This window comes from Falco biarmicus, chromosome 4 (genome assembly GCF_023638135.1).
Source record: "Falco biarmicus isolate bFalBia1 chromosome 4, bFalBia1.pri, whole genome shotgun sequence".
In the NCBI taxonomy this organism is placed as follows: Eukaryota; Metazoa; Chordata; class Aves; order Falconiformes; family Falconidae; genus Falco; species Falco biarmicus.
Window position 1 is genome coordinate 5,644,307 of NC_079291.1, and position 15,578 is coordinate 5,659,884.

Sequence of the window (15,578 nt, forward strand, 5' to 3'; positions counted from 1 at the left end):
TCCTCTCCAGGCTGAACAGTCTCATCTCTCTCAAGCTGTTCCTCATAGGACAGATGCTCCAATCACTTCACCATCTCAACGGCCCTTTGCTGTATGCTCTCCATTACGCCCATGCCTCTTGTACTGGGAAGCCCAGAACTGGACACAGTACTCCAGACATGAAGTGGAGAGGAAGGATCACCTGCCCTGACCTCCTCTTAACGCATCCCAGGATACCACTACCCTTCTTTGCTGCAAGGGTGCATCGCTGGCTCATGTTGAACTTGATGTCCACCAGGACCCCCAGGTCCTTTTCTGCCAAGCTATTTTCCAGCCTCCAGCTTATGTTGGTGCCTGGGGTTCTTCCTCCCCAGGTACAGGACTTCACAGTTCTCCTTGTTGAACCTCATGAAGTTCCTGTCAGCCCATTTCTCCAGCCTGTCAAGGTCTCTCTGGATGGCAGCACAACCAGCTGGTGTATAATCCACCTCTCAGTTTTGTGCCACATGCAAACTTGCTGAGGGTACACTCTGCCCTATCATTGACAAGAGTAACATTTGCTTCTCTGCAGCCCTCAGTCACCTCTCCCAACTGCCATGATAGTTCAAAGATTACTGAAAGTGGAAGAGTAAAGGAAATCCATAATGAAAAACACTTTAAACATTAGTAAGGGAAAATATGGCATCAGCTGAATATGGTATCAGTGGTGTGCAGGTGAATTTTCATGTACAACAGAATAAGAATAAACCAAATTTTTCACTTTCTTTCCATGGATGTTAGAAAGGAATCACCATTTTCCCTTCCATGGCCTCTCTTCATGGATTAAGTATTTCCCTTTTTCTACCAATCTGCTAAAAAGCATTTTGCCATTAAAAGATGTTGGTACTCAATCCTTCCTTTCTGATTCTCTCTGAAAGCACCTCAGACTTTACGTAAATTTATTAAATTTGCCTTCCCGTATTTTCCAAGGGATCACACTGCATACAGACAAAAAACAAGTCCGTATTACCATTTCTACCTCTTTAGAAATTAATATATTTTTCACAGGCCAAAGTTTAAAAAAAAAGCGCCAATTATATCTGTTGAAATGTTTGGATCTTAGAAAAAGTACACTGCATACAGGGTTTCAGTTCCTTAATGACAACTTATTCTTCCGTGTCTTACGACATCCTTTGCAAACTCCTTAGGACACCACGCAAGGAACGCAGAGTGGATCAGCTGTGGAAGAAAGAAGTCAATGAAAGATGTCTGACAAGACAGAGCTGGAAGTTATACAGGGATCCTTGAACAGGAAAAGAAAGGAATGTTGAAATCATTCAGAGAAAACCAGAAATCTTCTAAGCATTCAGTAGGTATGACAGTGATCTTCTCGGATTTGGAGAAAAAAAGCTGTTGGAGGAAACCTGTAATCAGTGCAAAGCATCACTTTCTCTTGCTGGAAATACCAGATTTGCAAGATGGAATCGCTACTGTCTTCACAAAAATGGACAAAACAAGCGTACTGGCACAGACTACCACATCCAGAGAAAGACTATTAGCATATTCAGAATGCGATTTTTCAAATTCAAGGCAAGATTTTACAGGCTCTCAGACAAAATGAACTTGTACTGAAAAGTCCTCTTTGCACACAAATGGCATCAACCAGAATGGCGTGTAGCAAATGGTTGTAGGGAAGACAAAAACCCCACAGACGCCAGTTTTACTACCTCCTTGTGGAAAGACAGGAAGGATGCAAACACCGAGTATTCTCCTGACAGAACGGAGATGCAGTGTTATTCCACTGCTTTGCCTTCTATTCCCCAAATTTTGTATCTCAAAATATTTGCAAAACCCAGCAGAAACAAGCTTGTTCTTCACAGCTCTTGATTATGTGCAGACGGACAAAGTTAGGAAAAACAGGTTATAACTGCACAGGGGTGGCTTGAAAGGAGAACAATAAAGAAACACCACCAGTGTTAGGTGTTTCCTAACAAAACTAAACAGGCTTGTGTAGATGGAAAAGGGCTGCTTCCGAATGGATTGAGACAAAGAGTTTTCCACCAGGTGGAGGTATACAAGTCGCCTACACCTTTGCACTGTGTTTAACATATAAGGACAGAAGCTACGTAGCCATTTGTGGCTCAGCTGCCAAGGAAAGTCACAGGTCAAAGCGGAGCCAAACTAGTTTCACTAGCCACTTTTGGAAGGGGTTAGGAACAGGGAGGAACAGCTTGCACCCCTTGCCGTCTTTCTTCTGTATGCTGAGTGTCAGTCCTGCGGTTGTTGGCTGGCACACAAGAAACGTGCCTCAGCCAGCAGGACCACATTGCCTTTCTGCAGTAAGAAAGAAAACATCTGGTAAGCGGAATCTGTAAGAAGTCAGGGGAAGAAAACGGAATACAAAAGTCTTTCTTTATACAAGATCTTCTGCCTATTTGAAATATCAGCAGAAGGAGGAATATACATTGCCTACATAACCCACAACTCTGAGCAATCGTCACTTGTCATGGAGTTTAAGCCACACAGGAAAGAACTTTATTTTGGTACAGGGGGTAGGAATTAAACTCACAAGTGCAGAGACATATTAAGAAATTATCCAGCACTGTAGTCATGGGCCTCTGAGTCATAAAGTAAGTTAACAACACAAGTATGAAAAGTGAGCTTTTTTTAGGCTATATATTTATTAGAAGCAGTATTAATGTATGAATCCACCTTGGAAGAAAATAAGTGTCCTTGAGATGTTAGATTCTATCAGCCAAATTGAATGTCTGCATCAATGGCTCTCCCTAAAAGTCATAATTAGGTCATTAAAATATATTTAGAAAAATAGCCTGTAAAATAAAGTTAAAAAATACTCACCTTCATTTTATTTCATAGGTCACTGTTATACCATCTAATAAGATAATTAAAAACATGCAAGCAGCTGGTACTGAGGCTAAACAGATTAATGTAATAGTCTGTAGTCATATGTGCTGGCAAGGGGTTCACCTCTTTGGCGAGGAGAAGGTCAGCTGCCCTTGGGAAGGCTGTAGAAAGACAGTATTTCTACTTTCCAGTGGCACTGCATTGCAGATACTGAAACTAGAGACCCACGCCTATTTTTCTTTTTGTTTTGGTGAAGTCTGGCCTATTTGCACATCCAGAAAAGGCTTTAATCATAGCAGTAAAATAATGCAGTAGAATGGAGCTCAAATATTTTCCTCAAGTTTCTTATGTTTTAAAGATGAAAGTTACTACATGTCTAAATCCTTGTTCCAATTTTTATAACAGTGAACTTCTAATTTTGAGGACATGGTTCTAGGAAATAATTTTCATAATTTCTTATTAGTAAAGCTTCTTCTGAAGTACACAAAGAATACTTCCATCAGAGCCTGAAGACCAGCTAGAAAATTCTCTGAGGCCTGACAGGACACATTCACAAACTCACAGAATATTTAGATATATGTGCCAGTCACATGTGCTTCTCACTTACATTACTTACAAACTTTATGGCCTAAAGGGAAATGCTCACTGTCTGAACATAAGCAGCATTAAATACGTGCCATGATCAACACAAGAGCCACAAACTCTAAGGTGACACCTTCATATTAAAAATAAAACCATACAAATAGTTATGGAGCATCATAAATATATCAAAGGACAATGATCTGACATTCTTTATTAATACATACACACGCACTCAAAGTCTTGTACTGGATAGTGTCAAATTGTCCTTTAAAATAGAAAGTGTTCAAATCAAATACCTCTACCCCGTGGTTTTTTTACTGTGACAAAACCAAAAATGATACGCTCTTAAGAGCACTTTAATAGCAAAACACAGTCACATTCAAATATTTTTAAACATTTGGAGTTGCCTCTTCTCCTAAATAAATTGTAAAGAGACTGCAGCTGATAAAACATAAAGCAGCTTTTGTTTCAGTAAAAATTTTCAGTAGAATTTTCCATGTATTAGCTTTCTGCAAGCACGACATCTACCACGATCCAAAGATGCCTCTGCCTCTTTTTAGGGCAAGAATTCACTAGCCAGGCTTTTTGAAATACAATAGGCTGAAACACATTGGGCAAGCAAGACTACCATCAGTTTTACCAAATTACTAACCTACTGAAACAATATTCACTGACAGTATCCTAAAATAAGTCCAAATCTCTAAGAAGTCCTTAAAGAAGTAACAACCAATTACCATTGTTACATTTCAAGGTAGTTTGAGATTAATTTTTCACCTTTCATAAGGTATTAGCTGCTTATTTTTACTTAACGTGCAGCCCAGAACTACAACTATCAACACAATATTCAACTCAACCAGCAAATTTACAGGCAGTCTCATTATGTGATGGGAGTTACTTGCCACTGAGCAGAAAATATTCATTTCACACCTTAAACACTGTAATACTACTTAATAACAGTGCTTGCCAGTTCTTAAAAGTCAGAGGTTTCTTATATATACATGTGTGTGTGTGTGTATATATACAATCCCCCTCCCCACCCGACCCCCCATACATGTATATACACTGTACTATCTTGGCTTTACCATCTTGCCTCTACTTATAAAAATAATACCCTGGCAGTGATATATGGGTCTGGTTTTAAAATATTAATTAATGTCAGTTTTGTAAGTTGGGCTGTAAACGTTTCTGACAGGGTATGGTTACTATTCAGTGGAAATCGCAGCCAACGTCACGCTGATGATACTCACTTTGGACTAAGGAACATGGAGATGCAAAGACCAGCTTCAACCTCTACTTTTTTTTGTGAAGCATTGAAGGCGGCTGAGGACTCGCTACAGTTTAAACTGATTTAAGTAAATGGTACCATGCTCTGTGCTCCCACTGCCATGGACATGCTGTCCATGCTGGCTACTTTCCTTCCACTGGCATCGACACCCATGTGAACCTTTGGCCAGTGGACACGGTGAGCAGTCACCAGAAGGCTCTCCGCTACAAAGAATGAGTAGATTGGGCTGGGTTAGCTCCCTGGGCTGGCGCACCGAGTGAGGAGTGCTATGGCATGAGTGGAGGAGGGGTAGGAGGAAAGGGTCAGACCCCAGTCCCACAGCTTACACCCTCGTGGAATCAGAGCCTAGCTGAAGCTGGCTTCCTCTTCAAGCGCTACACCTTGGCTGGTACAACAGCTGCGGCTCCCGAGGTAATGACTTTCAGGAGTAAGTGTCCCAGAATTAATGGCAGAGAGAGCGCTCAACTCCTTTCTTTTGCTGACCTGGCTAAATTCTATCTTGCCTATGTTTCAGCAAGTGCTTCATGGTCTTTGTATGTACATATGCTTCTCACCTAAAAACCACAAAGATTATTCTGGATGCTATTTTTGAGCCCTTCTTTTAACTTAGATAGTATGCTGCATGCGTTAGAGATCACAAATCTGACAAGAAATCGAGTCCGGCAGAATCCTGAAACAGATCTGCTAACATATTTTTCTCAAAGTGACCACGCTAACTACCCTCGAAGCGTTTTATATCACCACAAAGTAGGTTTCAGCAGAGCAGACATATAGAAAACTGGAAGGATTTGCAAATCAAACCTCCCCCGTCCCACAGAGTCCCTGCAAGCACACCCTTTTTTCCAACCTTGCTCTCAGTCCAGAAGCTTCCTCTGGGTGTTTGAATCGCCACAAACTCTTCGCTGTTCCCTCCAGGTCCTTACGAAAAGTCTTTCTCTTCAACATCCCCACGCGCGGGCTGTTTGCTCCCTGCCCTCCTCAGCAATCTCTCGGTCTCCAGCCTGCAACAGGTTCTCCAGGCGTTGTGTCCCTCCCCACCACCCCACCCTGAAGGATGCCCATGCCCAGCACAGCGATAATTCCCACCCAGCCGGCTGCAACCCAGACGAGGCGCACAGGCAGGTTCCTCCTGCCTGCCTGCCTACACCTCTTTGAAGTACAGCCTCCAGTAGACTACAAACGAAAAATGAAAAAGATGCCATCCATCACGGTTCACTAAATGAATCTAAAATACTCAAGTGGTAAGCTTGTTTTCTTTTACCGTACTAAAGGATCGAGATCAGATGCAGTCATGCTGGTTAGCACAAATCTTACTATTCATTTACCAGTCACAAAGACAAAGATTTAGCATTTGTAGCAGAGGCAGAATTTTCCTGGCTGAAAGATGCAACTACACGCCTGCTGATTACCTTTCTGTGCTTTCAAGTACAACAGCCTCCCGTACGTACCCAAGCAAGACTCAAGCTGCTCAGTGACAGCACTGCAAAAAGTTACTCAGCGTCATGTTTCTTTTACTGGTGTTTACTACCAACAGAACTGAAATACTGTCTTCCCGTCAGAAAGCCTCAAATTTAACAACTGGCTTTGGGTTTTGACCTGAAATAACAAGCAAATAAAGTTCCATGCGGTCCATAGATCCAGTTACTTTGGAGAAGATCAGAAAGGTTGATCCCTGGTGAGTTACATATTTCAACAGTATTTTGATTAGCTGCTATGACTTTAGGAGAAAATTTGTACTTTATCACATTATTTGGAGAAAAATAACAACAAAATGACCTTAAAAATATTTAGAATTACAAACATCCTGTGCTTTTGTTAGTTGAACATTTTGAACAACTTTCTCAAAAAAATAATAATCCAGAAAACAACTTTTCAGATCATTCCTCAATTAAATCGTTCATGTCTTTAAGTCTACTGACGACTGCAATTTAGATTGCACAATACTCTTAAAATAGGTGGACCTGTTCTTTTGCTTTAAATAGATTATGCTGCTTATTATATTTAAACTTTTTAAAATTAGAAAATAACTCTAAAAAATTACCAACCTGTAAGAAATAAATGTTCCGTCAGAATCTGAGGTGTGGTGTGTGCTTCCATTTTCATTTGCTCCTCCTAATACAAAAACAAAACAAACCACCTTTGTTATAAGACAAACCCTGATAACAAATGACACAATTTTGATGAGAATTGCAATTGATTTTACCATTTATGGCAACTTTAGTTTACAACAAAACTTAACACACACAAGTCTCAACTTTACCTCTTCAAATTTTTACAGCTGGCAAGAGAGAGAACTAGCCTCCGTGTTCAATCTGGAGTAAAAATGTTCAGAAAATCTGAGATTTAATTTCACTGGAAGTTTTGACTGAGGGCCTTCTCAACTTGTTAAATATAATTTTATTAGTATAAGGTTACTGAAGTATACCATATAAACAATTAGTTTGATTTTACTAACTTTAAGTCAAAGAATGTAAAAGTTCATCTATTTTGTGAAAAATTTTGAACCGAATGTGTGATACCAGGTGTTTTTCTTTGTCATAGCACAAGTTCAAAACTTCTCTGAGCCCACCTAAGTAACATGTCTGCTAAACATCTTGTTTTACATCCTGTGGGCTGTTTATACATACAGCTGTGATGTTCATAGAAACCAAGGATTACAAGAAAATCTTCCTCTCTGTAATAACTACTTCTATTGAAGGACTGTTAAAAGCCAGAATCATCTGTTTTTCCAAGCAAATTTATTCATGTCCTGGTTTATACTATTTATTCTTGCCCAACCTGTCATTCAGCTTGATAATTCTATGTTCCTGTGTATTACCTTAATCCATTTACCAATAGTGTTGTGCACCTTTGCGTCCTCTGTTCTTCTTCCTAAAATCAAGTTCTTTCAGTCTTTTTCCCTAACTGGAGGCTCCTTACTCCCTGTTTTGTTTAAATCCGTCCTTCTTACACAGGGGAAAGAAGGGACAGGAGCTGTAGACAGCATACTAGAAGTTTAATCAGTTGGATTTTTTGGGCAGCGGTTTTCTTCCCTATCAAAAAAACCTTGCTCGATACACTAGAGTCACGACACACCATCTTGCAGTTTCACAGCCATCTTTAACCAACACTCCTACGTTTCCTCTTAGTTTTTATTTACAAAGAGAAGTTTGCAGTTTACAGTAAAAATTCTTGCTACTACAACACTGTATTTCACACTATTTCATGCTGTTTCTAGTCCTCTTTTCCTCAGAAAGGACCAGTCCTACCTGAAAACTAGTTGTGCTTGCACTGTATACCACCTTCTATTACCTTCCCTTTGTAAAAGTCTCTCAGTGCAGTCTCTCACTTTGCGGCAAGACAACAAATGAAAATATTAAGCTCAGTTCTACCACAAGCTCCACTAAAAATATTTCTTTCATTATAACCTGCATTTATCTATTCATCTTATAATTACTATATTTCACCAATCCCCATCCTTTCTATTTCGCAACATCTCCCGTGGCACTACATCAGACTTTTTTGTTTACTGAGGTCCAGATAGACTTAACGTATTTTCTTAATGTATATTTTGAAAGGCTAGCTGGGCACAATCTCCTGTTCAACAAAAACCCTGCACTAAAAGTTATGCCATTTGCTTTTCTTTTCTTCCTTATAAACTTTTCTAACCCCCTGCACAGAGAACAGTCAGCCTATATAGCTGCCTTGCTCTCACATTTTTATCTCTTTAATCTAAGCACAGGCACTCCATTTTTCCTCTCCAAATACATGCTATCAGCCATGAACTAAAAGACTAAAAAATTGTTCCGTGCAGGGCTATTTATCAGTATTATTGAAAGACACTCCCTCTGCAAGTCAGGTGGCTTTACTCTTTATTGGATGTGTTAATTTATATCTAATCAAAATTCCCTTCTGTTTTATTTATTTGTTTTCAGGTTTTGTTTTTACTGAAAATCAAAACTATTCCGGTTTAGACCATATCTGGATCACATTTAATATCATTTGTCTGTTTGCACCACACAATGGTTCTAGTTTTGCTCTGCAGAAAGCTTCTTTACAAAGTCAAGTAATATTTTCTTGTTAATTTAAATTCCCTTCTTCTAATTCAACTTAACTTTTTCTAATTGTCACTATAACCCCACGCTTCCTGATATCCAGCAGGCAGCCTTCTTTGCAGCTCAAGTGGTTTTCCTCTTTCTTTCAGGATCTTTGCTTAGTCCAGACATTCCTTAAAAAAGTTAATAATTCACTTTGGCATAGAACTTTCCTTCCAAGTGTTTTTTCTCATATAACCTGGAATGCATTTTTTTATTAACTTTTGCACCTTTGACTAAAATAAATATCAAACCTCTAATACATTTTAGTCAAAGATCTCTCAGTCCAGTCAATTTCACTAATTACCTCTCTCAATTTATTTTGAAAAAGGGAATTCTACTTAATGAATCTGGTTTTCTGCTTACTAACTTTAACTACGTTAACAACACCAGATATTTCATCCGGGAGACGACCCGCCCATTATTAATAACCAATAAAGACCTCCCATTATTAATAACCAGATGGTTATTAATAGCGATGGCTATTATTCCTTTTTTTCTTGTATCTTGGAAAATAGTCTCCCATACCGGGACAATTTTCAGTGATATTACCCATCTCCCCATCTCATCCCAAGCATTCAGAGAAATGACTAAACCATGTTGGGTCTCTTCTAAAGCTCCAAGGCTACGTGCAGGGATACTGGGCGATTGTTTACAGGGACACGGCACATCAAAGTGGGTCCTGAATGCACTACCGCACTTTATTTATACTTAGACAACTCCTAAGCATTCACCTATCACACCAGCCAGACTGAAAAAGAAAACTCATCCACAACGCTAAGTTCACATGCTGAAAAGTATCTTTTGGGACTCTTTTTAAGAATGGCAACATGATCTTCCTTTCTGAAGAATGAGGTTTAAGAATATCTCAGAAAACGCAAAGCCTTTATCATCTTTCAACTAAACCATTTGTCCTGCTTGAAGAGTCAACAGGACTCTGCAATGAAAACAAGAATCTCGGTGATAAAAGTTGTTCTTTCATCAGAATCCCACAATGAACATTTGGGGGGATCCTGGGTCTACCACATCCACTGAGCCGTCTTCACAAACTACTCCAAGTGTAGCTTGCTTTATTCTAAAGCACTCTCTTGGAAGACAGTAATTTCCTTTATTTAAGTGACTGCCACAATACTTTAGGATTCTTAATTGTATACCCATTGTTAATAAAACCCATATTCAAGTTATCATTGGGTTGGGTTTTTGTTTTTTTTTTTTTGTTTTTTTTTTTTTAGAGCTGCTCAGTGATGCAGCTCCATCACATTATTAGCAACAGCTAGCAAAATTAGATAGGACTAGGGTGCATTCAGCTCTCAAAACCAGGATTTAGTGGAGCAGGCACTTCTGTTGTTGTTTTCTTGCTCCATTCCCTGTAAGACATAGATAGGTCTGTTATGACACCTTGAAAGATGATTTAGAAGTCTTTCATTGGAAGTGATAAAAATAATAAAGCAAAGTGCAAAGTATTGACTGACTTAAAAAAAGATTCCCTAAATTTTACCTACTTTTATTCAAAAGGCTTTCTACTGGTAAGTTTTCACAGTCAGCAATACTTGAGAACAAATGGGACAGGTGCTTTACTAACTAAAGACAGTAAGCTGTGGGAATCCATGCCCTGGATCATCTTTCCTCAGGCAAGTTCCAGTTATTCCTCCTGTTGATAGGTACAGTGAACGCCCAGTAGAACAGATAGATTACTTTTATCTTCTTCAGTGATAATGACCCAATCCTCCAGTAAAATTAAGATGTATACTGAACAGTTATGAATACAAGATTTGTGATGCTGGTAACAGAATTTGTGGTCTCCTTTACAAATCCTAATTGATTCAGTATTATCCTAATCTTCAGAACTTTTCTGAGACTCAAAAATGGTAAGACTGGTTCTGTTGAAGAAACAGAGGATGCTCTAAAACACTGCCCCACACCTCCGGAAAAAGTTTCCAAACTTCCAAGTGCAAAAGCTAGGGCGGGGGAAAAAAGGTAAAATAAATCTTATCACACTTTCAGAGGAAGGAGAAGGAAAACAACCGGTACGTACGACTAAGGTGCCCAGCTTTCAGTACTAGAGCAGTCACTGGTTTTAATACAACAAAATAAGGTGGTATCTTTCTGAAGGGACTGAAAATCATCTGGATATCTTTCTTGCTGCTGTTTTAACGGGAGAAACTCCCTCTCCTGAGAAGGAACACTTTCTCCTGAAAGAATTCAGTTCTATTCCCCTATTTTATTTGGTAAAGGCTGTTCTTGTGCCTGGAGACCAGGGGCTAAAGGGAAGCGGGGCTTGGGTAGCAGGGACCTGGTACTACTGGACATAGTTGGAGGCTATTTCAAGAGAATTTGCATAACCTGAAATTGACGCTTTTACTAACCAGCCAAAAAAGACCATTTCATATGCTGGCTTCTTTAGATTTCAGAGATGCATGGAGAAGAATTTGTAAATTGCACATTTACTAGGGTACTGCCTTCAACCAGAACACACAGGCTTGTCACTTGCAGTAACTGTTTTCTTCTAAAAACATGTTTGAGATTACAGAGATAGTATAAAATAGAGGAGCCCTGAATAAGAAGGATGCCGAGCACACTTTCTGAAGATTATCTGAAAACCATGTGTAGAAATTGTAACAAAAGGAAGTTGAATTTAAGTATGCACAGTATTTTTGTACTTTTATTTTTGAAGAGCCTAATATACTGATAGTATAATATTTCCTTAAAGAAGAGTTTTTTCAAGGTGCAGTACACAGTTTCCACATCAAGCAATAAGAATAAACCAGATTTCCGAGCCCCAGTTCAACGGTGGGAAGATGCTCTGGGTATGCACCAAGCACAAGGAGCATTCTGAGCTTAAGCATGCGCTCAACAAGAATGAAAAAGCACGTGAAGAAGGATGTAGGGATCAGATACTTCTCACTGATGTCCTTCATCACTTCTCTTGAGAACAGCTGTTTTCTGCAAGATGCAAAAATTCAGCACAGGACTTCTTACAGAGAAGGGGTGGGATACTGTCATCACCAGCTGCAAGTCTATGAAGACAGGAAGCTTGAGTGACATTCCCTTACTCTATGGATATACTCCTACTTTTAAAAATAACTTCTTTTTTTTTTTTTTTTTTCTTTTGAGAATGATTTTGACACTGAAGAAATGCCTTTACATATATATGTATTTCTGTCTGTACGTATACACGCATATGCACGTCTGTGTGTGGGCACACGTGTATTACTACATAGTGCTAACCGACATACCCATCCTTGTCAGCTCTGCAAGGTTTTATGGCTGGCAGTTTAGGAATTCATGGTAAAAGTGATCCCACTTAGGAAATCAAACTGCGCATCCCCCTGCTAACAAGTGTCAAAATGGAGATAGATCTCTCCGCTGACGAGTTTGCAGTCTGCTTAATATATTCTTTGTATTCTACTCAAAGGTTAAAATGTTGTTAAAAAACAAAATTTATTTAACAGCTGTGAAAATTTTAAGTTCAGGTGGATATAAAGCACTCGATCATTAATGCAGCGTTTTACGATTAGAGACAAGGATAATTTTAACACAAATATATGCTTGCAGTCTAAGGTTGTCAATTCTTATAACATGACTTCCAATTCCGTGCTTATGTTCATTTTCAACATATTTAAAGCTTAATAATTTAATGATTTATCCAATTTTAATTTATACTTTCAAAACCACTTTGAACAATCTGAGGTGCCACTGGAGATCATAACAGTGGTCCTGGTTAAGTCAAATAATAATTACAGCGCTTTCACTTTAAAGATGAGATTATTTTTAATTATTGAGTGAAGTACTTGAGGTACCATACTTATATAATTATGCTACTCATTAAATGGTTATTGAAAGCTGAAATGTAATTTTAATGACAGCTACCTATTTTTCTTTGCACACTTTATAGATGACAGATCAGTCAGGAATTCTAGTTTGCTCAAAAAAATCCTTGCAGCTGCACTGGTTCTTTCAGGTGTAAAACAATTAAGCTGTTCTTTTTTTAAAACTTCAAACATTTCTTTTCTCAAATTATATTTATACAATATAGAGGAACTAGTAAAAACAGGACAATAATGCATGGCTATTTTTTCTTCTTCACGATAACACCAAAATTCTGGTTCTAAACTACACACATTCCAAACAATATCCCTCCAAAAATAGTGACAATACAAATATGGAAGAATGATTTTAGTCAAAATGTGCTCCTCATATAATGCATACAAAAAAAAAATTGCTTAACAGATTGCAGACCTTTATTGTGAGTATAAAGGGGTAATCAACATACAATAAGCATTTTACTATGCATTAAAACTATATATAATTCCACAAGACTCCTTTGCTTTTTGTAACACCGAGGTTCACAACTCTTCAAACATAAAATTCCTTTGTACTATTTACTTCACAGATAGATATTCATCAAACTGATCTGGATGAAATTTTTTCTGATACACGGGAATCTCTGTCAAGTCAGTGACACCACAGAGTCATGGTCTCAGAAAAAGCACCTAAAGACTCATGCTCTGTATTTTAATCCTTTATAGATGGTGTCTGAAATTCAGCATATTTGTCCATTGTTCCAAAGGTTGGTATCTTGTTCAAATTAAGCTTTCTTTTTTCGCAACGAAAACCAAACAGAATAGTAAATTTGTTTCATTAACAATATTAAAGCAAAGATTTCTGAGTTCGCTGTATGGGGAAAAGGCAATAAAGTTTTGAAGAGGGAAAAACTGCTTTGTTCCTTCAATCCCCTAGTTGAAATTAATTATAGCAAATGTTTATGAAAACATCTGTTCCATACAGTTATAAATTCTTAATTTTAGCATGGGCGATTCCAGGCTCCTCTATTATTTGGAAAGAGAACAGTTTGACAATTGAAAGGTTTACAAAACAGCAGACAATTTGTAATTCTACAGTATCAAATATGCAGTTTGGAAAGTCTTCAGGATGTCTGCAGCAAAGAAAAAAATAAAATAAAATGCAGAACGACTAAGACGACTGAAGCATTCTGACTTGGGTCTGCTGATAGACCAAAATGGCAGTAGAAGGAGAAAAAAAAAATAAAAATATAAGGAGAACTAATCCCAAAACATACGGCAAATTGAGGTTTTACTACATAAACTAGATGTTTAAAAAGTAAAACGGAGCAGAGAGATGGATGTCGCTGTATTTTGCTGGCTTCCCGAGGAGTGCGGGAGGGAAGCTCACGGCATTGCTGCGTCGTGTCAAGAGAGGGCGCTGCAGAGTTTCGGATGATGCAGGCGCTGCTCCCCTTCCGCAGCTCCATCGCTGGCACCCGCAGCCCCTTTGCCACACACAATCTTTCGGACTTTTTGCGTAACACCCTTGCAACCACAGTGTTAAATTCAATTTACACCAAATAAGCTTTTAAAATGATTAAATGGAGCAAGCTGGAAGCGGTGTACGGAACCTGAAAATAATGCCTTCAGCTAAAGAATTAAGTGCGCAGCACTTCTGATATTTATTAAATAATTATTAGGCTGGAAAGTTGAAGAACATTTCACTCCGAGGAAGTTGTTTCAGTTTTCTGAAATAAATACGATGCAACTTTTTGGTAAGCAATCTTTTAAGTGTAAATCTGACTCTATCCCTTGCTTCAAAGTTCATTTAGCATTAGATGCATGCTTTGAATGCTTGCGTTGCTTGGTACAGATTTTTGGGTTGCATTTTGGTTTCAACAACTGTGCCCTAAAACAGTCTTTTGCCATGAATGACATAAAAAATACACACTATGATAATGAGTGATTTATGCAGATAATTAACTGTGAGACTTCGCCATTCAAAGTGCAAAACTCTTACACAGGCTGAAATATTCCGTTTGTTTATCCTCCAATATCGACACCAGAAAAATCTATCAGGCATTAACAGTGTTTTTTCCCCTTTAAGCGTATTTGTGTTAAGGAAGGAACAAAACTGGAAAACACAATACGGTACCCACACATACACTCGTCTTCTGACAGTGAAAGCTGCTCACATTTGAAAGCAGGTCAGGAATGCTGACACCAAGGTGCAAAATCAAAGGCTGTTTTAGCCCCGCAGAAAGCTGCTGAACAATGTAATAGGCAAACACACTGGTTTGCAGTTATGAAGAAAAACTTCTGGAGATAATGACAGTACCTTGCCTTGCATGTTGCTCAAACCCAGTCAATTCCAGTGTCTTTTGGATTGCTGATTTACGACGATCAAGTGGCAGCTTCTATGATCTTTGCATATAAAATCACAGTTGCATATGTGTATCCGCCTATATGAGTAAACTCTGCGTATTCTCCATGCAAAATCTCTGTTTCAAATAATTTTGTCTATGCACTTCAGTTTAAATCAAGACACATAAAAATAACAGGGTTTCCATTTTAAGTGAAACTGCTTCTGAGTGTTCACAGATCTAAACACCAACTCTGTCATTAGGTTAGCCTGTAAATTAACATACCACTTTTCCACATGTAAAATGTATGTGTGAAAAGTGTGGATGGGAAAAGACACACAAAAGTCTAGATGACTGATTTTGAAATCAGAATGTGGCATTAGCATTTAAGAAATGTAGACCCTTTAGCTCAATTTAAAATAAATTCAACAATAAGTACATTCAAAGGATTTATTTATAATATTTCTCTCCCCGATAAAGCCTCTGTGTTTACCAATAGGCTGAGCTATACACTGTACTCTAAAACCAGTAAAATACATAGAATAAGGAATTTTACTCTTAATGCCATTAAACTAATTCTTACGAGTGCTTCAGAAGAATTCTCAGGTGATTGCAAGGTATTGAAATCTTAAATAATTTATATCCACAGGTGTTTTAAAAAAAATCT

General features: G+C 38.3%; 1 protein-coding gene across 4 annotated transcripts in view; it reads right to left on the bottom strand.

Moving 5' to 3' along the window:
* Positions 1 to 15,578, bottom strand: part of TBC1D5 (TBC1 domain family member 5) — a 326,157-nt gene that overhangs the window by 157,030 nt on the left and 153,549 nt on the right. For all 4 annotated transcript variants that reach the window (XM_056337720.1, XM_056337722.1, XM_056337723.1 and 1 more), the window contains one exon: positions 6,736 to 6,802. In XM_056337720.1, the coding sequence (XP_056193695.1) occupies positions 6,736 to 6,802 (67 nt within the window). The remainder of the gene's footprint in view (positions 1 to 6,735; positions 6,803 to 15,578) is intronic.